At 34.0% G+C, this 25,730-nt stretch overlaps 3 protein-coding genes across 5 annotated transcripts; all 3 read right to left on the bottom strand.

The window, feature by feature from the left end:
* Nucleotides 1-3,501: 3,501 nt before the first annotated feature.
* On the bottom strand, nucleotides 3,502-6,581 carry LOC120081716 (Cystathionine beta-synthase (CBS) protein). 2 transcript variants are annotated; one of them, XM_039036808.2, is made up of 6 exons: nucleotides 6,345-6,581; nucleotides 5,531-5,714; nucleotides 4,985-5,427; nucleotides 4,485-4,751; nucleotides 4,239-4,411; nucleotides 3,502-3,919 (listed from the first exon to the last, which is right to left on the bottom strand). In XM_039036808.2, the coding sequence occupies exons 2-6, from the start codon at nucleotides 5,694-5,696 to the stop codon at nucleotides 3,640-3,642; spliced, it is 1,329 nt and encodes a 442-aa protein (XP_038892736.1). In that variant the 5' UTR covers nucleotides 5,697-5,714; nucleotides 6,345-6,581; the 3' UTR covers nucleotides 3,502-3,639. The 2 variants fall into 2 exon arrangements, with proteins under 2 accessions (XP_038892736.1, XP_038892738.1); XM_039036810.2 differs by having other exon boundaries at nucleotides 5,531-5,706; nucleotides 6,345-6,520.
* A 2,121-nt stretch (nucleotides 6,582-8,702) lies between these two features.
* LOC120081717 (putative pectate lyase P59) lies at nucleotides 8,703-10,533 on the bottom strand. Its single transcript, XM_039036811.2, has 4 exons — nucleotides 10,220-10,533; nucleotides 9,475-10,126; nucleotides 9,155-9,397; nucleotides 8,703-9,067 (listed from the first exon to the last, which is right to left on the bottom strand). Exons 1-4 carry the CDS (start codon nucleotides 10,396-10,398, stop codon nucleotides 8,843-8,845), a joined length of 1,299 nt encoding a protein of 432 aa, XP_038892739.1. The 5' UTR covers nucleotides 10,399-10,533; the 3' UTR covers nucleotides 8,703-8,842.
* A 1,455-nt stretch (nucleotides 10,534-11,988) lies between these two features.
* On the bottom strand, nucleotides 11,989-20,424 carry AMY3 (alpha-amylase-like 3). Of its 2 annotated transcripts, XM_039036032.2 has the most exons (13): nucleotides 19,907-20,424; nucleotides 19,589-19,719; nucleotides 19,398-19,452; nucleotides 19,192-19,314; nucleotides 18,942-19,062; nucleotides 17,906-18,258; nucleotides 16,161-16,819; nucleotides 15,616-15,805; nucleotides 15,173-15,279; nucleotides 14,513-14,762; nucleotides 13,958-14,080; nucleotides 13,221-13,388; nucleotides 11,989-12,456 (listed from the first exon to the last, which is right to left on the bottom strand). In XM_039036032.2, the coding sequence occupies exons 1-13, from the start codon at nucleotides 20,177-20,179 to the stop codon at nucleotides 12,295-12,297; spliced, it is 2,715 nt and encodes a 904-aa protein (XP_038891960.1). In that variant the 5' UTR covers nucleotides 20,180-20,424; the 3' UTR covers nucleotides 11,989-12,294. The 2 variants fall into 2 exon arrangements, with proteins under 2 accessions (XP_038891960.1, XP_090171746.1); XM_090315620.1 differs by lacking the exon at nucleotides 19,907-20,424 and having other exon boundaries at nucleotides 19,398-19,472; nucleotides 19,587-19,711.
* Between the last annotated feature and the right edge of the window lie 5,306 nt (nucleotides 20,425-25,730).

The raw sequence follows: 25,730 nt of genomic DNA on the forward strand, positions 1-25,730 counted from the left end.
AAATAGCTCATTAGGAACATAATGATTCAAATCATACTAATAAAATTCAAGTTTCATAAACATGCTTAAGTCATAGCCTTTGAAAATGTAAATCATGAATCTTATGGTAAATCAACCATTTTCATCATAGCATTGAGATAAAACTTTATATCAAGGGAAATCATGCTTAGAAACATTCAAGAACTAATTTTTAAAACATTTTGTCATTCACTGTCATTGGTTAGCTCCCAACGATCTATAGGCTATTCCGATCTATGTTTGTCCTGAAAAATGAATTAGAACCCTTGGTTAACCTCTAAATAATCCTAATAGCTTTCAAAATATTCCATACTTCTTTTAGTTTCTAACAAATCCTTAAATTCCTCTTAGAGTCCATATTTAATCATTTTTAAGCTAAAAATCCATAACACTCTTAAATGGACCCAAAATTTGCTTACCAACTCCAAATTCTCAAGTCAAGCCAATGCCAAGCTCACGACAACTAGGTGCATAGCCAGGGGTAGGCATGGGTGCTAGGATACGTGCACAGGGTGTCCTGATGAGTGTGTGGGCAGCAGCACGCATGCACATGCTAGGCATTGAACGTGCGATGCTAGGCATCGATGGTGCGTGCGAGTGAGGGATTTCACTTGTGCAGGCCGCAACAAATAAGTTTGTAGGCCTGGGCAATGGTGGTCGCTTGGTTGGGCGCCATTGCATGCACAATGGTGCGCAATAAGTGCTGCACTGGGTGCCCACCAACAGACTACTTCCCTTGCCTAGCTTCTTCATATTGGAATTTGTGTCCTAAAGTCTCGTGTCCTGTAGTTTGTAAACAATTTTGTACGAACACTTGTGATGTATAATATATATGATATTTACTTCACTTCTTGATTTTGCACATTTAGATTTTTTTTTTATTTTACCACAAACCAATAAACTTAATATCCTTGGTTGTCTTTATGTAACTTAAGCATGTATGTAGTGACATACAAGTGGATTATGTCTTAAGTGACAACTAAAATGGTCTGTAGCATATGGATATAAGAGGGAAACCTTATCTTGGTAACACTATGAACGTAACCGCTTTGTGGAATAGTTACAAGTGTTGTGACTTGTCACAGATGGTCTAATCCCGATCATTTGTGTAGAGGACATGCAAGCGGGGGCATCCTATACAAAGAGTTTGTATAAGATCTGACCTCGAAGTGTTAACGTCTTGTCATATAACTCCGTTCATGATAAAGACTTCACTTCACTAGGATGACCATAGGTAACATGACCTCAATCCTGAGTGAGTTGGGAACTCCTACCATTGAGAGCGGTTCTTTGATTTGCATGGGTGCGAGTGGCCAGAGTACCGACTTAAACCTACCACTTTGGGGATTCGTCTGATTTGGGAGATGGGAACTCAACTTCATAAGATGGAGTTCACTCATTCCTCGAAGCAAGGCTGAATAGATAGATTGCTCTCTTAAGTTGGGGCTTGAATGATGCGACGCCACACACCTTCTCATGGCCCGAGAGGTGTTCACACATAGTAGGACTATGTTATATTGTTCATTAGAGGGATCAATGGTATTTAAGAAGTAAGATGTAACTACGGAGGCAAAACGGTAAATTGGCCATTTGTACTTACAAGCATTTGTGAAGGGTCATCGTATTGATGATTGGTTATATTCAATGGACATAGAAATATATCTATGGTAAGAAGAGTTCAAATGTCAGTCTTTAGTGGAATGCCTGGCAGTTAACGGATGGTGGATATCGTGGCTAAAAAGGTTGGTCAGTTATTCACGTACCGTTGGAGCTTCGAGCCATAAGTCCATAAGGTCCCCTTGGTAGCTTGGAAATCAAGTTGAGAATCAGTTTTGGGGTTAGTTTGAAATGTTCAAATTGACGAGAGGGAGTTTAATTATATATGATATAATTGAACTAGTTAATTATATATGATCTAATTAATTTTATGTATGAGATACATTAATTTGGAGGAAATTGGATACAAATATGATTTATATCTACCGGAGGAAAAATACTATGGTTAATATATGATATTAATTCATAGATTATGAATATAATGTGATTATATTTATTGTCTATTAATTGGATGGTTAAAGAATAATTGGCCGACGTCTCTTATGTTTTCATAACGGATGAGTAAGATGAAGAATTGATTTGAGACGCTTAAATAGCTCACGGTGTGTTAAGCATTGGATACGTGAACATAGTATTAAAGTGTGTCATCGCGTAGTAAAAAACCAAAGCCTACATGATAATGCTGAACGATCGCTTACCTATATGATAGTGTTGAGCGATCGCTTAACGCTTACACCCACATACGCTGTTTACTAAACGATCGCTTATGATCGTTCGCCCGATATTTACTATTGTATAGACGATCGCTTAGCTTTTCCTACACGATCATTAAGACGATCGCTTATCTTTTCCTACACGATCATATACTTCACCTAAACGATCAAGCATTTTGTCTATACGATAGACGAGCCTTTCTCCCACTTGCTTGATCATTGTATACGATCTTCCTTCCTTCTTCCCTCTACCAAATCCGAACAAAACCCACCCTTTGGATTCTCACTCCAATAATACTAAGGGCTCCTGAGTGGTGGTGTCGTCCCCGTTTCCTTCTGTTCGTGTGGAGATTGTTCGAGGTAGACGATCGGGATTTGCTAAACGATAGCTTATCGTTCCAGCAAAAGAAAAAGACTTCAACTGGTATGATCTCTCGATCTCTTGTTTATTGTTCCTTTGAGCATGCCAATAATTTAGCGTTATGAATGTTATCTGTATGTTTGAATGTATATGTAGAAATTTTGTCACAATAAATTGGAAAGATCCGCTTCCGCTCGTAGGTACTCTTGAATAAGAGTTCCTTCACTTCAACCCCTTTTCAAACATCTAATTTCCAAATTACATCTAATTTCCAAATTGCATTTTTAGTACAGAAAACATGATCTCTAACCAAATCAATTCAAATTACTTTCAATTTTGAGCTTCTAATTCTTCCTAAATAGCTCAAAACCTACCAAAAAGTCCAGCTTGCTTCCATGGCTCTAAAACTCAAACAAACCTCAAGTTTCCTTTAAATTTCAGCATTTTCTTGGGTGAATTTCACCATGGAAGCCCTCGGTCTCCTTCTCCACTCAGAATTTCCTTATTTGCTTGAGTAAATTGGGCAAATAAATTTCTTTTCCTACCTTCTATTGATACAATCGGCTGCATGCCCTCATTGCTTAAGTATTGGACAGCTCATGTCACTAAACTTTGTCTGAAATACAAGCTATTGTAGCCTGTATTTCTACCGTAGCCTTTTACTTTGTTGGCAGAATTTGATGGGCCATCTCTTGCTTCTTTGCTTAGTTCTGATAGCTTGCACAAAGATTCTAAACTGGGCGAAGAAATGGCTTTGAGAACTTCAGAATTAGAGCCGAAGGACCCACTTCCATTTGTTATATTATCCAATAAAGGTGGGAAGAAGTAAGAGATATAATTATAGATTAAGGATTGGGAAAGCTATCTGACATTAGTTTAAGAGTAGAGTACATAAGCAGAGTAACTAGTATACTTTTGATGTCAAACCAGAATTCGCAACTAGTTTACATCTTGCATATCTGTCAATTGTTAAGAAAACACTTGTAAATGTCACTGATTCAACATTTCTTCGGCAGAAAATCCAAAGTTGTTGATTATGTAGTTGGGTGGTTCAAAAATGAAGCACGAGATCACATCCCTCAGGGTGATGACCCCGACAACTTCGTCATCACCAGCTACGACGTAGATCCTGTGGACTGACTTGGAAGCAAGGCTATGAATAACAAAGCCAAGAGTTGAATCAAGTTTGCAGGTAATTGGTGGGGCAAGTTTACCAATATCTTGAGTCAACGTGACGACTGTTTTGATGAAATCCATAACGGTGAGCTTCCTGAAATCCCACGATTGAAATACATAAAAGATTAATTAAAAAAAATAGGCTCTTAGAGCTCAAACACACTTGATATTTGATAATATAGAGAAGGAAGAAGGAATTAGCCCATATGAGTCATAAAAGCAAGTTCATTACCTCTCTGTGGCACTAGTTTCTAACATAATTACTATGGTATCCTTTCCAGGCATGTTTCTTCTATCCACATTTATTGATATTCATAGTTCGCAGTTACTAGAGCTTTCTATAGTATAAGGTCAAGTATGTGAATTAAACGTAATTCAACGTGCATAAAGAAGATTCCACCCTTTTATCCTACCTGAAATTGGAGAAAAGTTCAGGTTTAAGCAGTAAATATCTTATGTCTCTTATACTTATATTTCCCACCATCCTTTTCTTTGGCCCCTCCACAACTGGAAGGCCACCAATATGATTATCTCTCATTCGCTTGAAAGCTTCCAATATCAACTCGTTGCTTTGGATGTTAATAACCTGACCAAAACGAGAAATGACCATTAAAGTTCGAAAATTTTACAAACCCAAATCAGCCATTATGAATACCTGCCTCGTTACAAGACACGAAAGGAAGTCCCAAATCAGAAATAGGTCTTGCAGCTATACAGTCAAACCAGTCTCTTCCTCTACACCTTTCAAGACCTTGAACTACTGCAGATTGAGTTATGTAATTCTTGATGTCAGGTTTCCCTGATTCAATGACAGGTACATTCCTCAATCTATATTTTGAAAGTAGCAGTAAGACACATAACATGGAATTATCTAGGGTCACTGGAAGGAACGGAGCCCAACGGTAGGATTTCAATATTGACTGAACCTGAAACATCGAAGTGTTAGTGTCTAGTTCTTCCAAAATTGTTGCACAGCCTATTCTATTTTTGGGTAGGACTGACATTTTTGTCTTGTAACACGGTTGCACCATGGAGAACAATGGCTCTACATATCAGTACATGAATACCAAGAAAATGACTACATATGATATGAAGTAGTACGTAGTTTCGTTAATTTGAGCTATAAGAGTTACCCTACTGGCATAGTTTAAGAGCCTACTGTTGTTGATTTGAATGGCTCTTCTTGCAGTAAGACTTTGTAAAAATCTTCTCCTAAATTATCAGCAGCTGTGGGAGCATCTTTACCGATTCCTTTATTGACAGCAACACCACCAGCCATAGCAGCTCCAACCGCCGCTGCAGCTATCCCTGCGACTGCAACAGGGCCTGTTGCCCCTAATGCCAATGCTCCAATAGCACCAACAGCTCCTGCACCAACTCCAACAGCAGTAGCTGAACCAGCAGATAAAGCAGCTGCGGCAAGTTCTGCACTCTCCAACACCCACAAGATAATTGCCGAATAATCTACAATTCCAAGGTACCTATCTCTCCAATTCATACTTGCTTTTGCATTTGGATTTGTTACAGGAGCTGATAAGATGTTGCATTCAGATAGAATCTTTACAGCATTAGCAATAGTTGTGTCTGCTGGAATCTCAATAACTGCAAAAAGTGTTTTTCTTTTTATTCAACCCGTCTAATAATTTTTTATGCATATTCATATGAATGAAATTCTAAAATTGAAGTTGTTGGTACTCATTATTACCTCTGCCTCCTGGGACTCCAGGAAATGACGACACTGGGATCCTGGCGAATGCATCATTCAGTGTCTCTTGTAAGAATTTCGGAAGTTTCTTCGTAGATTGAATGCGCTCAAAATAAGATTCGCAGTTTGACAATGCAGAATACTTAACCTCCTTTCCTTGTTCCATATGTTGTAAACTGAGATCCTAGAAAAACGAATCATTCATTCGTACTAAGGTTCATAAATAAATTCAAGAGGACGTCAATAGGATCATTTCATCTTTCAAAAATAAACTTTAGACAAGTCTTCATTTTGATTAAAGAAATCTCTCCACAATGTTTTAAGAGTCAGACTCTCTGTCTTTGCACATTCTCACCGAAACCCACCCATTTCAACAAATAGTATATTTATTAAGTTCAATTTATTTTATTTGATATTAGGGTAATTCTTACCCTATTCTGGTAGTAAATTTGGATCGAAAATTTTCATATTTCAGAAATATTTCAAGTGACGTGCATCGCAATCACATGACTTTCTATGAACAAGATCAAACAAAAACAAGCACGCCAAGAAAAGTCCCAAGACTAGTGACAAGAGTGTACACAATCAAAAGGATGAGACCAAGCAAGTAATTAAAGCCGATTAACATGACGAGCATAAAGACAAGTTAAATCTAAGGGACTCGCAAAACTCTCCACTGACCAAAGATTCTCCTATTCTTCACCATCCAAATAATATATATGAGAAAACTACAGTTGGACGTCGTCAAAGTTGATTAAAAAACACAATATGATCTCGTGATTGAAACGTTTAAGAAAAAACATCTTATACCTACCTCAGAAGATGTGCTTCTCGTAAGGCTCTTTGTTGTGGATCATCAAATGAATTCAGGAAATAGGATCAGAAAGTTTTTCCAGTTTAACAAACATGTTCCCTCTCTCTTTTAACTGTTGTTCTTCATGAATTATCGCTAATATCCCAACTTCCTGCCACGTTTATGAATGTGTCTCCTTCAGCTGCCACTTGGTATTTTTACATTGAAATGGTCAGCATCTCTCTCTCTCTCTCTCTCTCTCTCTCTCTCTCAAGCATTGCGTCTTGTTTCCTCCTCCCCTCTGGGCCCTTGGGCTTATAATTAGGGAATTTGTGGAAGGAATGACCATATTTTGGGCCCATTCCTGGAAAATAACCCAAAAAGTGAATTTATGGGAATTTGGTAATTTTAAAATGGTTAGAAAGACATTTGAATTTGAAAAAAAAAAAAACACTAATAATTCATATATTTATTTTAAACTATTTTTGGGACAAAAAAAGGTCTTAAAATATATTTTATTTTGTCCCAAGTTAAAAGAAGAAAATTGGTCTCTAAATTTTTATTTTAAATTTTGTAATGGTTGAAGGGGTCTTGAAGTTATTTTAAAATAGTCTCTTTATAGTTGGATTTATGGTTCGCTAATTAATTTCATTGTTGGTAGAGAGGTCGGGAAGTTATATGGATTATTGGATAAAATGACCTAACAAATTGGGTCAAAATGTCGCATGGATTTTTAAAATAAGGTTTTGACAATTCTAGTTTTATTTCTCCCATAAATCTCTCTCCTTCATGTGATTCCTTCTTTGAATTCTGTCTCTAGCAATGACTATGCTCTCGTCCAGAGTTGTTTCTTCTCCCTTTAACAATGTGCGACAGTAGTTGACAATAAATGGAGTTTTTTCAAATGTCAAATGAACTAATATGTAAAGAGTAAGAGCAAGAAAGTGAACTAAAAAGTAAGCTAGAACTAGAATAAGAGATAAGGAAAAAAAATAATCATTAAAAAAAAAAAAGAACCCTATATGATGCTAACAAAAGGTTCGAAAGTTATGTTTTTAAAAAAACGGATCAAATTTCATTTTTTTAAAAAAAGTTTAGGTCATCCATACAAAAACAAGAACCTAACTTATATTTCTTCAACTTTTCACATATTTATCATATGTGATCAATTTAAGTACTTGAATCAGTTCTTGGAACTGATGTTATATAATGTATCCGATTCTCGACTTCATGCTTTCCTATGAAACTAATATTTGTATCCATCATCCATCCCATTGCTTGCACGGCTGCTGGCGCATCTGGAAACTGAAGGCCTATATACAATATGCAGCATCCCCCAATTGGTTTATTCCTAAGCACAAATTGACCTTTCAAAACTTTCTATGATCGGCATTTATTTCTCAAATGCACTGAAAAAGCATCAAATGGACGCTAGCATAAGTGTCCTTGTATTGGTTTAATATTTATTACTTGTTCAGTTGTTTGTAAGTGTCTCAATTACTCTTTCAGGCTCTTCAAGAACTTACTGAAACACTTTCAACAGATTTTATAGAAGACCAACCAAGAGCCCTGCTCAGGTTTTAAGACTTTGGTTTCTTCTTGATCCTTCCTCTGCTTTCAGATTATTAGTGTATGCATGTGGAAGAAGTAATTGATGCTCGCTAATGTGCAACAATGTTACTGGATTACAGTATTCATATTATACTTTGAGAAATTGGTTACTCCTTCACACAAATAAACCTTAGTATTGAGAAATTCAGTTTACCTCTAGATTCTACAAAATCAATGATATGTAAGGGTTTTTAGGTGCAAACAAAGTTAGTTGGAAAAGAGAGAAATCGATTTTTTCCATTAGTACGAGGCCTTTTGGATGGTTCCAAAAGTAAAGTCATGAAAATTTCATGTCCAAAATAGACAATATCATACTATTGTGGAGATTGGTAGAGGTTTCATAGTCCTTATTAATTGGTATCAGAGTTATGGTCTAAACATAATCGTGTGGGTATATCCTCAGTGATTTCGAACAAAAGTTAGTGAGTTTTGTAGATGAATCTTCAGATTGAACCAAGAGTACTTGAGATGCAGCAAGCAAGTAGAGCTCTATCAAATCAAGCGGATAAAGTTGTTACATTATATTTTAGAATGCTCCTCAAATTTACGTTTATCTAATTTAACATTTGGTAGATTCTTCCGAAACAGTTCATTTCCCCCATGTGTATAACTTTCTTCACCGTTTAAAAATCCAGTAATCATAAATGTTTATTATTTTCATGGTAACTAGAAGGAAGTAAACATGAAAATAGAAAAGAGATTATCATAAAATAAGTTCAGTTATATGAGAGATCTTGAAAGCCACAGAGTATACAGAATGTGATATGTTTGTTTATGGCTTCACCCAAATCAGTCGACACAGCCAAAAAAGAAAAACTAAGCTTGTGAGTTGAGCAGTTGATCCCAAAAATTAGTATCATGAATCTGTTTGTTGACGGTGATGTGTGGTAGAAAATTGGGAGTTGAATTTAGCAAGGGCGACCGACGAAGCAGGCAAGCGCTCCTGCAAAACGTGTCATTCTTCTAACGTATGTCCCTGGTTTGTATGAGATCATATCCATCCTTGAGAAGGGTCTTCTCTTGCTTTGATCGCCTGAGGTAACAAAGAATGCTCCATTCATCATCAAGTCTCCCTCTGATCTCCATGTCCAGCTTTTCCAAACCTCCTCTGGTGAGTACTCTCTCTTTGTCACCTAAGTTAAGTTCACACCCACTTTTAGTTTCTTGACAAAATTAAAAGCATATGAATTGCTTGAGTTGTTTGTTAAATATTTGATTACCTCTTTAGCATATACATTGGGAGGAGCAATGAAGCGATTTCCCTGGCTGATGATGGTGGGATGCTGGCTACCACCAATGGCATACATAAGCCAATGAGTGTAGTCGTTGTTGACAACATGGAAGAATCCCCATCGGCACCTCGGCATCCTCTGCACCAATCCTTGACCAAAGTGGTTGAATGCTACTGTCACTTGCATTATTTGATCGTTCGAGTACCCGTCACTCGCTCCAAACAACATCACCTGTATATAACTTAGTTTTTAACTTCAATTATATAAAACTGGCAGTCACATTGTTTCAGAATAGGATACGCTATTACCTCATTGTGGTGAGTGAAGTGACAATTGGATATAGTGATGGCAGTGGATCCCATAATGGCATCAATGAGACCATCATGACACCTGGACATAGAAACATGGTCGATCCAAACGTTGGAGGAACCGAAGATGGAAATTCCGTCACCATCGCTCATAGTCCTCAAACCCACATGATCGACGGCATCTCTAATCATTCCGCCACTACCTACGACAATGTGATGGATACGAAGGCCATGAATGATGACATTTTTGATGTACTGAAGAGTAATGCCAGCCCCATAAGCAATCTGAACATTAGCCCCTCTTGCATCAATGGTCTTGTCGCTGGTCATGATGAGCTCCTGAGTGAGCCTAATGGCCATGTTGGTAGAGAAGATGATCCACAGAGGTCCCTTTTGGATCACAGCATGACGAAGAGTCCCAGGTTTCGGGTTCATGAGGTCCGAGTCCGACGAGTCATTCACGACGTAGTATGGACCCAACTTTCCACCAATGGTCTTGTGGCCAAAACCCAGAACACAATCTGCTAGCTTCTTCCGGTTCTGGGCCCAATTGGGGTCGCATCTCCAGCACCGATCAATGGGATTAGTGGCTAGACATGGGCCTGTATATTTCTTCAAATTCCTCCTCGTACTGTTGGTTCCAATCAATACCCTGCATCATACTCAACCCCCATTAATTCATTCCCCCAATTCTGAATTTAGTTCAATTATTAAAGTTGTAAGAAACTACAAATTTCAAACTTACTGGCCAACTTTGGCATTGAAGTAGTTGGTGACGTTCTCAGGATTAGGCTCGAAGGCATCCGCGGCGGCTTGTTCGGCCTCAGCGGCACGTGCTTTCCAGTAGTCATCTACGTTTCCGATGTTAGCAAATGCGGTAGAAGCCAGAAAGGACAATGTTAGCAGCAGCCGAAGTATAGCCATTTTTACGGGATGATGATGAATTGTTGTTGTGAGATTGGGTCAGCCTTAACAATGGTTAAAGGAATTTAAACCTCAAGCGAAACACAAAAGGATTCGCTTGAGGATCGGAGACAATTGTATGATGGGCAAGAAGAGGGTTTTATGAAGATGTTAAAAAGGAAAACAGAGGAAGATGAGGGGTTGGAGAAGGTCGTTCATGGCGGGAAGAAGGGAGAACCGTTTCCCATTTGAACGGTTAAAACAGTTATTTACTAATATTGATATTTTTTGTGGCCCAGCTTCGGCTGTTTTTCTATTTCCGTTGCTTATAAACAGACGTGGAACAAATTAAGCTTTCTATTATTGTTATAATTCCCTTTCTTTTTCATTCTTCCTCTTCTTGGTATAATTCAAAGTTCAAAATATATACTAACCAATTAGAAAGCTTAGGGGTTCTTTTGACGAATTTTACTCTCCAGTACTTTATGATAGCTTTTAAAATTTTGGTTAAATTTTAAATTTAATCCTTAAATTTTTTAACTTTTGTTTAATAGATCTCGAAATCTTTAAAATATTTAATACATTCATAAATTTTCAATACCATATTTAAAAGGTCTCTAAAATTTTAAAATCATAAAAAAAAAAAAACCATAAACCTTTTGATATTGGCCTATTTGACCATTTTTAAAATTCACAAACTTATTAGGCAATCCATAAATTTTAGAAAATGTTGAAGATATTAGGGACATTATCGAGAATTTCATTAGATACTTTAAAAATTTTGGAATATATTAAATAAAAAATTAAACCGTTAAAAATTTGTAAATTCTTTCTAAAGGCCTATTACACACAAACTAATCTTGTAATTTTATCTAAAAGTTCTAATAAGATCATATCATTATATCACTATATATATACATATATATAGTTTTTGCTTTTATAAGTAAACATATACTTCCATCATACCATTATTATTATGTAAATGTTGAGTTGCGAAGTAGTCCTTGAACTTTTATGTTTGTATTTAATAAATCATTGAACTTTGAAAAGTATTTAATAGGTTAATTTTTTTAGTACAATAGGTCATTGAACTTTTAATTTTGTATTTAATAAGTTTAAAACTTTAAAAATGTAAAAAAAGTATATGAATTTTCAATTGTGTTTATTCAACATTTTTTTTTAAAATTGACAAATCTGTTATCTATAAAAGTGAATCGTGTGTTTAATAGATCATTAAATTTTTAATTTTATATCCAATAAGTTCATAAATTTTTTTAAATGTTAAAAATCTATTAGACACAATATTAAATGTTCAAGAATTTGTTAGATATAAAATCAATAATTTAGAGACTTATTTTACACTTTTTAAAATTCAAAACCAATTAAAAACTTTTTAAATTTTAGGGATGTATTACACAAACTCCAAAGATAAAAGACTAAACTTGTCAATATAAATCACAACATTACGAACTAGATAATATCAATAAATTTCATGTAATTATTACACAATTTTAGGGATCAAAACAGAGGATGGGAAAGACATCTCCTCCCTTGCTTGGAAAATACAAATTATGAAGGAAAAAATGTTATAAGTGGAATAAGATAGTAAGCTGAGGTGGGAAAAAAGGGTTACAATTGCATCACCCACATCTCCTTGTATATTATTAACCTGCTGAAAAGTTTATACATAGCCACCAATTGGTGAACTTTACAATAACATTAACAGCCTCCTCGATGAATGCTTCTAATAGAGCCAATGAATATGTATGATACATAGAAAACAGTATAAATCTCCTATCCACAATCCAATAGCAGTATTATCTTCAGCCTTCTGGTACAGTTTACATGAGGATCATCCAACAAGCACAAAGTCTCCTAGAAGTTAGCTATTGTCTAAATTTCAGAATTCACCTGAATTTACTTTGATACTTCCCAGACCTTGTAGTCTTTTCCCTCAATAACCAATGACCATCCACTGGATCCACTAGGCGGTTCGAAATTTCCTGGTCCAATCTTCACAGCAACTTTTTCATCAATGATGGCTGCATAGACATCCCTTTCTGCCTTCTCAATTGTAACCTAAAAATACAGTACAAAGTGATTAAAGCATAGGCCAATAGGAGGTTCGTGGCATTGCGACTGATGAATGTTACTGAGAAACTACAATCCTCTAAAAAGTGAAGAGAAAGAAGTACAGAGTCGAAGAAATTGCCAGTGCAAGTAATTTTCCACTTGGCAACAGCCAACCAACACTGTTAATACCAACGGGCATGTAATTCCAGTTCAATTTATGGACTTTATACCTTCCATTTATCAGATGGCAAAGGCCTAACTTGCCTTCACAGTAAACCAGATAATTGACCATGATGTATACAAATCAGGAGTATATTTTCAATTCCATAGATTGATATATAGTGGATGTTCAATCTGAAATGTATTTTATACAGCTGTACGATCAGGGCTTTTTGTGGCATATATGGAAGTAAGGAATGTTAGAAACTTTGAAGATAAGTCATCAGCCTTCAATTCCATGTATTTTTGTACAGAATACAGCTCCATGGTGTTCTTTGCATTCGAAATTCTTTTGTAGTTCCAGCACTTTTTTTTTTCCCCCGTTTCTTTCAATGAAGTAATGGGTTTCTTAGTATAGAAAAAGGAAAAAGAGGGAAAGAAAAAGAATATATTACTATTGATCCAATGAATGTGAAAATGAAAAAACATCCCAAAGAAGGCAAAAAGGTGAGGAAAATAAAGTTCATAGTGGTCACTTTCTTCATTTTTTTGTTTTTGTTTTTCTTTTTTGTTTTTTTTTTGAATTTTTGGAAAAGGTCATTTATACTTACTACACTCCGGCAGTTAACTTTATTCCGTTTTCTGAGGGAAATAAGTGCTGCAATTTCAGATTTGTAGTGGGAGAAAATGTGGTCATAGAATGCAGATGGTGTCCCAGGATGAGTCAGGATGTAAGCATATCCTTGCATTTCCTTCCCACAAGGAAATCTCCAATGACCCTACAAGATGAAAAAAAACAACATAAAAATATATTATTAAAAAAAAAAAAAAAAAAAAAAAAAAAAAAAAGAAAGAAAGAAAGAAAGAGAGGTTGATACTAAATGGTACAAAGAAATGTAAATTCACATTTCCTGAAACTTGATGATTCTATATGGCATAAAGAAATGTACAGAAAATCACAGAAATTGATATGATTATCAATTTAATAATAGGTTAAAATATCATTTTGGTTACTTCGAGTCCCTAAATTTAGTCTCTATTAGTCTTTTATCTCTATATATTCCATCCATATGGTGTCATTTCTTGCATAGATTATCATTATAATTTAACCAATTACCACAAATATTAACTTCAAACAATATTGACTAATTTTAAGATATTGAAAAAAAAAGAGTAAGATCCAAAATACCAAGATCAAAATGATATTTTATATCACATTAACCATTGCAAGAGTATAGTTGTAGAACTAGGTTATCAATCCGTAAAATCAAAGTGCATCTCGAATGAATGTTTCACCCAGTAGATTTCAGCTTTAAATGCAATAGACTAGTTCTTAAGATGTTTAAACCTGAGTAGATCCAGTGTCATGATTCTCTATAAAGGTAACAGCACGAGAGGGCCACCATCCAACAACTCCAGGAGGCTTTCCCTTCTCATCTGATAATCGCCAATATTCACATCTATCAAGTGCCTGTAAGAGATATTTTCCAAATGGTTACAGAAAAAAGAACGTGGAAAAGTACAATAAGCATCTCAGAAGTATATAACTTTCCACGAGTAGTAAGAAAACTTTTTACAAGCATCAAGAATCTTAGGGATTGCTGCAGAAATACCGCATCATACGAACAACAATATGATTTTTATAATTGAATCCGTCAGACATATCTAAAACAGATACAAGAAGAAAGCAGAAATTATGACATCGTAATAAAATTTCTTTTTCTTATGAGTATAATCACAAAAAAAAAAAAAAAAAAGAAAGAAAGTGAATAAGCTCAGAAAACATATTCTGCAGATTTTTTTCGGATATATGTGAACGTCGAGACCAGCTTATGTGCACCTCGACTAATCTCACAGGACATCTCCATAGATTTGACAACCATTTAATTAAATGAAAGCTTACAGAATGAAGGATCCCTTTGGTAGTAACATCAAATGCCCCAGCAGTTCCATTAGTAGCATTTATCCAGTCAACAATTCTCTGCCTATGAGCATCTTGATTATGATCCATCTCACCATACGTATAGCTCAGGGAATCCCAGTATTCGCCAACAGCAAAGTAAGGTTCACTTGCATCCAAGTAATCCTTCACATAACCACCCCAGAATCCTCTGACAAAATCAAGCCTCCATCCATCATACCCAATTTCCTTTCTGCATGTCAGCAGCCAGAAACATATGCATAAACATAGTACTACTCGAATTTTTAAAAGCAAGGTGCAAAAGAGATTTAAAATGATTAGGAAAGCATGTTCAAAGAGAGGAATTATATCTAACCATATCAGCACTTATCAGTAAAAAAGAAAAGGTCTCAAATATAGACGTCTCAAATAACAGCCTACATGATGAGAGGGCATTGAACTAGGGACCTTGTGGTTGAGTCGAAAGCCTCTTTTCACTGCTATGTCCAACTTTTGGGTTATTATGTCACACTACTTAGTAAATACTCCTTAACGTTTGTTTTTTAATACGATAAGGTCTTCATATAGAGGACTAAAATAAATAAATAAAAGATCCACATAAATTAATAGTTCAGCCAAAAAAGGATTAATTGAGGAATTAACCTTAACCAGCATAACCATTCTTTAATATCATTTCTCACGAAATCTTGTGAATGATCAATGTTAGGCGCAGCATGGAAGTTATCTCCACTACTTTTGTTGCCCCTACCCTTCACATGACATGAAAAATGAATAATCAATTTTCTTGTCCATGTAACCAAAAATACTTATAAAAAAATGTAAGTATGTAAATGAAGGTGACGTCTCAATATTAATGATAAACTTCAATGGGACACTTACACACCTGTGCAGGGTCTACCATGGTACACTACGTGTTGTCAAGTTTTTAAAACAGAATGGGGATAAGAAGTATTTGCTTGCAAAGCATTTGTCAACATTTTCAGAAATCATTAACAATCCATTCAATTTGTTATTTTGATAGTCATGCAACGATTTACATTGTAAGAAAATTCATGTATCAGAGAAGTCAAAAAGAAAAATCAAACCTGAAAATGTGGATCATCTGAAACTACTGCACGATCATCCCAATTTAAGCGGCCACCAAATATATTCCAAATACCATTTTGATTTTTAAAATGTGCACAACGATGATTTAGCACAACATCACCAAGAACCTTTATCCCAACATCATGGAACGTCTTCACAACATCCTTCAGCTCATCAATGTTACCATATCTGAAAAGAACAAAGTAGAGTCTTGACAAATATAAAATTTAAAGATCCTCCTCGTAATGATGATGCCTTCTATTTTTTCAATATACTAAATATGAGGGGAAAGAGTAAACTTGAGGAGATTGTTCTCAGATTACTAGAACACATTTCTCTAGACTCCATGCATGAGATAGAAGAACAGTTTTGAAGGATCATTAGATGATAATTGTTACTCAACAAGTGATAATGCTTTAATCTAGGGGCGGATTGAGAAGAAAAAGGTTCTACATGTTTCTTCATATGAAGAATTATTATAGAAACCTATATTAAAATCATCAAGTCATGTCAATTATAATATTTTATAAATATATTTATATACCTGGAATTTAAATTATACAAGTCCTTCGGCATGTACCCCTCTGGTGACACAGATTCAGTTGGAGGTGGCAACCATAGCACAGTGAAACCAAGGGAGGATAATTCTGCAGCTCTCTCTTTAAGTTCCATGTACCATCTTCCAGATTTGTGAGACTCCCAATTAAACCCTTGGCACAATATTTCAAAACCCGAACCTGTGCCAGAGGATATTTGCACAGGTGGTTCTACAGGTTTAGGCATCTCAATTACTTCCTCTGTAAAAGTTGGAGCAGAACTTCTGAAGATACTATAGGCTTCAGCTGCCAATTTTTCAATTTCCTGTAGAATGCTTTCTTGTGCTTCTTTGGTTTTTTTCTTTTTAGTCTTCTGAGAAGAAATGTCAGTAACCAAATTTCTTATTTCCTTGATAATTCCATCAGTATAAGCAGTAACAGAAACTCCTTCAGATTCTTCTCCAGATTTTTTAGATACTCCTGCATCTTTTAATTCGCTCTCTCTCTGTTGACCAGGCAAGTTACCAGAATTTGACAAGGGGATGTAGAAGTCATCTCCCTTATAGTTTAACCAAGAGTTCTCATTCTGCTTGAGAACAAAAAGAAATCCTCCAAAATCTTCTTCTATGGTAAAAATTCCACAACATCCCTTCCCCCCTTCTTTAGGCTGCATTAAAAATGATACAATATTCTTGAATGAAAATCAAAACTTAACAAGACTTCTATACAAAGTCTAAACATGAAGATTTGAAAAGTACATGTGTGCATAGAATGTACAGAATATGGATTGTTCATGAGTTTTTAAAGATATACCCCTTGTTTCTTTCTTTTTCTTTTTCTTTTTTTTTTTTTTTTGGGGGGGGGGGGGGGGGGGGGGGTGGTTCACATAAGAAATTAAAGAACACAGGGACGTACAAAAAAAAATTAATAATGAAATAAATCCAAGGAGCACCCTAAAGAAAAGACCTCCCCCATCTAAACCTAGTGAATAATTGCAAAAGGAGTCATTAGTCATCACGGAGACCCAAAGAGTAACATTAAAATTCACAAGCGACCAAACATTAACGGATCCCTCTCAATCCCTCTAAATATCATATTGTTTCTCTCCCCCCAATACCCCACAACAAAGCACACAACTCAGCTTCCACAAAAAGCTCCCTTCCCCCTAAACGGAAAATGGATGAAGAACTCCTCGATCATAAGTTGTAAAAGATATACTTGAATAGAATTTTCTAAGATATGTTTTTTTCTAGTCCAACACACAGTTGGGTGTAGGGAAGAGGGAGATTCAAATCTCGAATCTCTAACCTCTTGGTCAAGGGCATATGTCTTAACCAAATAAGTTATACTCAGGTTGGCTTTTCTAAGATATATTAATATTTCTTATTCCTATATAAAGAAAACGTAAATTTTTATTTTCATTATCCAGAAGGTTTATTCACACCCACAGCTAAATCCACCGCAGATTAAAAAAATGATGAATGATAGATCAATTACTCTTGGTTTTCATCACATAGTTCGAGAACTTAAAAGAGGCTAAAATCAAGGTTCCCTCTGAGTATATGCCCCTCAATTTCTATTTGTTGTCCCAATAATGCCAGAAAAGAATTCTTTCTCACAAAATGAAAGATTATATAACGGCTTTCAGATAATAATAAAAACCATTCTGTTTACATAACAAAAAATAGAGGCATTTGATGAGTTAGCAATCAGTATTAACTCAAATTCAGAAAAGAAATATTTTGCAATAGACCTGCAGTAGGGTACGTAAGGCTTTGTTCTTGAATACTGTTGTTTCTGGAGGGTGAGGAGCAGCTGGAATCTCCCATTTTCTAGTCTCATCTCTGCACGCTCCCCAATGAACAATAACATCTCCAGGTAGATCAGTTTCCAAATACAAAAGATTTTTGGTTGTTTCAGGACACTTTCTAACTGAAACACTGACTGAATTATCAACAGCTACTTCTTTTACAATGGGCAGCTCTTCATAGAATCCTTCCAAATACTTCTTTTCCTCCTTTGCATCTCCAGATTCACCACTCCTTCCTTTATCTTTAGAACTTGATTCTGCTTTGACAAGGAGGTTGGATAGCTGACCCAAAGCCCCTACAATTGAAGAAATTTAAGAAGTGCATCCCACCCACATGGGAATGACATACAGAATAGCTGAAAGAATGAGATAAACACAAGGGAAACAGGATGTGAGGCAATTTAAAAATCAGAACCCACTAACTAAATTAAATCCCTAGGAAGCAAGAAAAGGACTTTTGAGACATAACTGCAAGAAGACCATAAGTACTTTTTGTTTGGTGCTCTTAGAATGTTACAGTATGAAATCACTTAGAATGTTACAGTATGAAATCACTTAGAATGTCCTGCCGTTCAACATGTAAGACTACAACTCCTATTATGAAATTAGATCAGATTGAACATAACAGGAGAGATTAAAGAGAAAAGGAGACGACGCTTTATCAGTGGTTTAGTGTACCGTCAATCAACTGGAGATATACAATGAACATGAACTTGGTTATCGCTACCAGTCTTGTTCTTGTTCATCATAAAAAATATCAGTCTGGTTCTTGTTCAGCTCAATGACTGATTCCAGTCAAAACAACAATTTTATTTTTTTGCAACACATAACACAATTCATTAGGGGCTCTGTACGAACACTACAACAATAGATGGAAAAGTATGGCTAAATAAATAGGAGGGAAAAAAAAGTAAAGAGAATATTATGCGTAGCTAAATTAAGAGAAACATTACATATATTACATAAGGACCTCTCCTACCTGGCCATAAACCCAAGCCCTTTTTGGTTCCAACTATATTGCCATCTTCACCATGGTAGTCTAAAAGAGGCACCTTAAAATCTCTCCCTTTGTGCTGATACCAAATTCCAGTTTGTTCATCCTGCACTACCAAAAATAAGAAGTCCCATTCACCAAAAGAACTTGCAATATTAAAAACGAGAATGATCAAGGACCAAAGAGGAATAGTAGAGAAGGATGTCCTCAATTGCTAAGCACTGAAAATAACAACCTTCAAAACAAAATTTATAGCTGCAATTGTTTTGTCGGGGACAAGATTTATCTTCACTTCATGAACAAAATCTCCCGAAGAAGACGAGGATGATTTCTTCAATGGTGTCTCGATAGCATAATCCTGAGAATATAATTGTCATTACACTTTTTCAGGTAATGCATGAACATCTTAGACATTGGAATGGAGATGGTACTATTACGTACTTTGATGGGTATTGAACCCGGGGGTATCATTTCTTTAGGAGGTTGATCCCATTCGCTGTAAGGCTCATTCATTCAACCCATTTTAGATGAAGCCAAGGTATCAACGAAACAAACTCAGAATCAGTAAAAAAAATTTAGTAAAATAAGTTTATTATCATACCTAAAGAAACATAGATTAAAACTAGATGTACCTGCCACTGTCGTCGATTAAGGACACACCCCAATGAAGAATCCATTTCCCAGCAAGGTTACATCCTACAGTAAGCTCCCATTGATTCTGGTCATTCCCCTGGGCTAGTCTGACAGAGATCCTTCCCTCCAACTACAAGCTCAAATCAACAACAATGAACTAAATCCAACCCTTCAAAATTCTGAAGTAAAGCGAGTAAAGGAAAACAAAAAGATTTTCATCCCAAGAGTGAATGCAATTCCGAGCGCCAAGAAAAGAGATCACATAAATTAAGTAGGAAGAAGAAACAGAGTCCCACATCATAATATATAATTCAAACCTTTTCATTCCGCTTGAGAGGAAACGTCTCCTGGAACAAGACATCCTTAGATTGGAAAGTTTGAAGAAGAGGGGCATTAGTAGCGCTAGCTCTAAAAGTAGGAAGCCTATAAGAATTGTAATTGACAAAGCTCTTTCGGCCATGATGAAGAAGCTTATTGGGACAATAACTAAAGGAACAGGGCTTGAGCGTATTGAATCTAGGACGATAGTGAAATCTATGTTTCCCTTTACCACAGTGATACAGGAGAGGATCGAGGCTAATCGTCGACATGATCGCACTGTTGTCTGTTGCCGCTCCTCCCTTTACAGCACCCAGATGCAGGGAAGAACGGAAAAAAGAGAGCAAAAACAAAAGAAAAACAGAGGGAGATTGGAGATAAATGACAAGAGTGGACGATATTTGTTAATTAAAAATTGTAATGTAATTTGTGAACCTTTTTTATTTCCTTATTTGCTTTTGAAATAAAATATCTCCTCAATTCAATTAGGCAGGTGTACGATAAAGAGTTCGGGAATTCTGCCATTTATAAATTTTCGTGATAAAATTAATGGATGTACGTATAAATTAGTTGGACACTCACATATTGAAAAGGAAAAAAAAATACATTTTTCGTTATTAAGTGTTGGATTTGATTTCAATTAATTATAAATTTCAAAATATTATAATTTCACACATTTAAATTTTGTTTGAATTTAGTTCCTAAATTTTAAAGTTTATAATTATAATTTTTAATTTGCTTTTATTAAATATTTTCTTTCAATATTTTGCATTAATGTCTATTAATTAATTTTAAATTCAATTTTAATAATGATAAAAAATAATAAAATTTAATTAATTATAATTCTTTTAACTCTTTTAAATTAATTAATATACATTTACACTAAAGGCGAAAAGTAAATATTTAGTGAAAATTTGATGTTAAAAGTACAAATCTTGAAACTAGTGAATCAAATTGAAACAAAATTTAAATCTCAAGTAAAATTGTAACATTTTGAAACTTAAAAGATTAAATTAAGATTATGTTCAAAATTTAAGGAATAAAAATATAATATTTTAAATTTAAAGATTAAATAGAAACTAGATTCATTATCCATAGACAAAAAAAATATTTCTTTTCGAAAGGGAAAAAAATGATTTGATAAGAAATCAATTTGTTTCATTTCCAAATGAAATTGTGCATGGTTTGGTTCTTATATTACTTGGGGGACGAAAATGGATACATTAATTAAATGGGGAGCTTTATGTAATTAGGCAATTGCGGCGGGTCCTTTGCAAATTTGGCAAAAGTCTAGACAAATGGACGGTGAAGAATTGCAGCTATCTATTGAATTGAAGCTCTCAATTAACGCAAAGGCATCCTTTTGCGTTTTGCAAAAGAAAACATAAAAATAGTTAAATTCAATTTTCCGTTTCTCTATTCCCCAACTTTTCTTTTCTTTTCTTTTCTTTTTTTCCCAAATTTCCTCTTTTTCCCTATGAATTTGGTATAAGATATGTTGAGTCTATCTTATTAAATTTCTTGTATTTGTCCATATTTGTTTATTATATGACAACACGGTAGATCAACCAATATATGGCAAAGACTATATACAATTTGGGAAAATGGAGAATTACAATTGTACATAATATATTATGTGGCTTTCGTTCAAATGCCATGTACATCTTCCATTGCCGTGTCCTAAATTGTTGTATTACTTTTTGAGAAATATTTGTGTGCAATCTCGAACAACACATCTGTGTGCATCATATCAAATTGTTCAATCATAATTTGACATGTAGTAAATTCTTTTTATTTCTTTTTAAATATATTTTATTTTTTATGTAAGTAATCTTAAGATGCATCCAAGTACTATCTTTAATTTGACGAAAAATAGAAAAAGAAGAGAAAAGGAAAAAAAGTGACACCCTTCTCTGAAGTTTGAACCATAAAACAACACTAAAACCAAGGACTAGTTCAAAATTTGATATTTTACTTTTTGGAAAAAATGATTAAAATAACTCATAGAAATAAAGGAAAAAATACCAATTTGTTGTGAACTTGAAGACACAACGGGAACATGGATGTCAATAAAATAAAATATTAAAATAAATATAATATAATATAGTGATAAAATAAATAGATATTAAAATAAATAAAACATAATATATAAATAAAATAAAATGATTTGACAAAATATGAAATAAAAAATTTCTCTAAAATTCTCCACTTTCTCCAATTTTCATGGAATTTGCCCAATGAGTGTGTATTCCAAAACCCACAAAATGCCATGGACAATTTGGTAAGTAGAAGGTGGATTACATGGACACTAATAATGATTTTAAAACACATGGACAAACATTGGGAAATGAGGGCATGACACATGGTCAATGGACACTAAGCATGAGCACAGTGAAGGATTTAATTATGGTAAATGATTCTCTAATATTTGAATTATAAGATTATGGTACCCTTATTTCTTCGGGAATTTTCATAAATAAATATAATTATTAAGAGATTCATATAAATGTGGTAAATTGTATCCATAAGATGTATATTAAATTTTTCATACACAATCAGATAAATTGAATATCTCATGGTATTGTATATCGACCATTAAAGAATATGTCTTCTCATATTAATACTAGTCTATTGCGAGAATTATTGTGGGATCTGTCTCACTTTATATCTTGTGACTCCACTCTATTTATTTTACAAATGCTCCACTTGTATCTCACATGTTTGACATTCTTCGATGTCTGGATTACTAGTTTTCACGATTTGAAAAATGAATTTATTTATATTGGATTGTTTCTTTCCACATAAGTCAATATTTTCTATATCGATATTTTTTATACTCATTTTCATAAATAATATCGTGAGTAACATTGTATGCAAAAATGTTGTTAACTTATATGGTTCCATAATTTATTGAAATCTCATTATTATCCTTATTTACTTCTATATCCTTATGAGTACTCATATCTAGAATTTCTTTTAGAACATCTATATTCTTAATTGAGTCATTTATTGACTATTTCTTTTTCGAGGATTTTTATCTTTGGAACCGAATGGTCTTTCAAGCTTTAGTATCCTTGTGAGTACTCATATCTAGGATTTCTTCTGAGTCATTTATTGACTATTTTTTCTAGGATTTTTATATTTAGAAATGAATGGTCTATCACGCTTCTGGCATGTCCCAAACTCATTAATGACAACTTACTGCATTAAATGGAGCATTTGTAGCTGGTATATGTGACTTAATCACATTCTTAGCATTTATAAATGCATCTGGTAACTGATTTGCTATATTTACAAATGAATTATTTTCTGAACTTCAGGTTCACATCGATCTGTACGAGGATCTAAATGAGACAATAATGATGCATTCCATATAATTTATTTTTTCAATTTTTTAATTCCTCCCCCAATGTTGAAAAATTTATCTCATTAAAATGACAATTAGTAAATCATACAGTAAATACATCACCCGTCAGAGGTTCAAGATATTTAATAATTGATGGGTATCATATCCAATATATATTCCTAATCTCCTTTGAGGATTCATCTTAGTACGTTGTGGTGGAACAATTGGAACATATACTACATATCCAAAAATTTGGTTCATGGTCATAAGCTAATTGTAATGGCGAGTACTTATGACAAACTACTAGCCTAATGCGCACAAGTGACACCCATGCAAAATAGCATGTCCCCATAAAGATGTAGGAAGCTTAGCTCTTATAAGCAATGATCTAGCAATTAACTGCGAACGTTTTATGAATGCAAACGTTTTATGAATGATTCTGCTAAACCATTTTGTGTATGTACATGAGCATTCAACACTTATCTCAATTGACATACAATAACTATCAAAAGCTTAAGATGTAAATTTACCAACATTATCAATACGAATGATCTTAATTGTATAATCAGGAAATTTTGCTCTTAACTTAATTATTTGAGCAATAATATTGTAGATGTAAGATTTTGATTTGATAATAAGCACACGGGTGATCATCTGTCGGATGTATCTATTGATACCTCAAAATATCCAAATGGTTCACTTGGTGGGTTAATAGGTCCACATATATCACCATGAATTCGTTCTAAAAATATAGGGGATTCAATTCCCATTTTAGCTGGTGATGGTCTAATTATCAATTTTTCTTGAGAGTAAGCATCATATAGTAATGCATTAGATTGAAGAATCTTTTGGCTCTTTAATGGGTGTCTATTTGAATTCTCAATAATTCTTTTCATCATTATAGACCCTGGATGACCTAATTTATCATGTCAAATTGTAAATATGTCTGAATTCATGAACTTCAAGTTCATTGTTGCATATGTTTCAATTACTCGTATATGAATAGAATACAATCTAGAAGATAAAGTAGACAACTCTTTTAATATATGTGATATGCTATAAAGATACTCCGTATTCTTTTTATCAGTCTCAATATGATAACCATTACAACGTATATCTTTAAAACTAAGTAGATTGGTCTTTGATTGACTAGAGAGCAATGCATTGTCAATTGTAAATTTTGTTTCTGTAGGCAAAATAATATTTACTTTTCCAAATCGTTCAATCAGGTTTGCAAAACCTGATATCATATTGACTTTTGCTTCCAACATCGTCCGTTTGAAAAAATATTTTTTACTTATAAGTATTGTATGTGTAGTTGCACTGTCTGCCAGACATAGATTTTCTTTACTCATTTTTTAGTCACCCAATATATGAAAATATCTAGATTTCTTCATTAAAAGAAAATAATTACAATAATAAAAACAATATTTGGAATTACAAATGTTAACATCTGCTAAGAGAAAAAAAACATGGAGATGAATAAAAAAAACATTAAATCAAGATATTTCCAAAGTTAAAAGAAACATTTCATGCTCCATCAATTCTGCCGATTTTCTCTTCAGGAGATTCAAAAAAGTCTGCTACATCCATATTTGTCATGTGCGCCAGAAGTCATTATCCTTGTATGCAAAATTTGCTTCTACATTTTTTTCCTTTTTTCTTTAAGGAAGCTTGATCGATATCAACTAAGTGTTTTGATGTATGAGAGGTACGTGGTCAATGCTTAGTCATTCCGCATCGAAAGCATTTATTTTCAACACTTTTTAAACTCTCATCTTGTGGAGTTTTTTCTCTTTGATAATCATTTTATGTGGTTCTTTTGAAATTTGAATGATTATAGCGACCACCACGAAAATAATAATTATTTATTCCTCTGCCATGGTCACAACCTCAACTACGATTATTATTAAAATTCACAATATTCACTTCAGAGAATGTATTGTTCTAGTTGGTCAAGATTCATGATTTTTCATCAACGGTTATTAAAATTTACAACATTCACTTCAGGGAATGTTGTTACTCTAATGGGCTAAGATTCTTTTTTTTTTTAATCAATAACTCGTTAATTCATTTAGCCACAAGAAGACATCAGAGGAGTGCAGAATACTTTTAAAATATTTCTCTCGATATTGCTACTATAGAAGTATATCCGAAATGTAGAAAAATGTATTCTCTAATATATTGGTTTAAAATTTTGGAGCTTCAAGTGTATCCATTTACAATGAGCTTTAGGAAGTTTTTTTTTTTTTTTTTTTTTTTTTTTTTTTTTTTTTTTTTTTTTTTTTTTTTTGTATAATGATCACATTTTTACGGCATCCAGGTGTATTTTGGCTTTAAGCACTAATGACAAATAATTATTACCATTAATATCAAATGCTATAAATTCTAATTTTGTAATAATTTTCATAATACCACTATTAAAAAATATTATATCTATATTAGAAATTTAATATATATCAAATATGTAAAATTAA

Source organism: Benincasa hispida, chromosome 7 (assembly GCF_027475165.1).
Source record: "Benincasa hispida cultivar pf3 chromosome 7, pf3_genome.v1.1, whole genome shotgun sequence".
Lineage (NCBI taxonomy): Eukaryota > Viridiplantae > Streptophyta > Magnoliopsida > Cucurbitales > Cucurbitaceae > Benincasa > Benincasa hispida.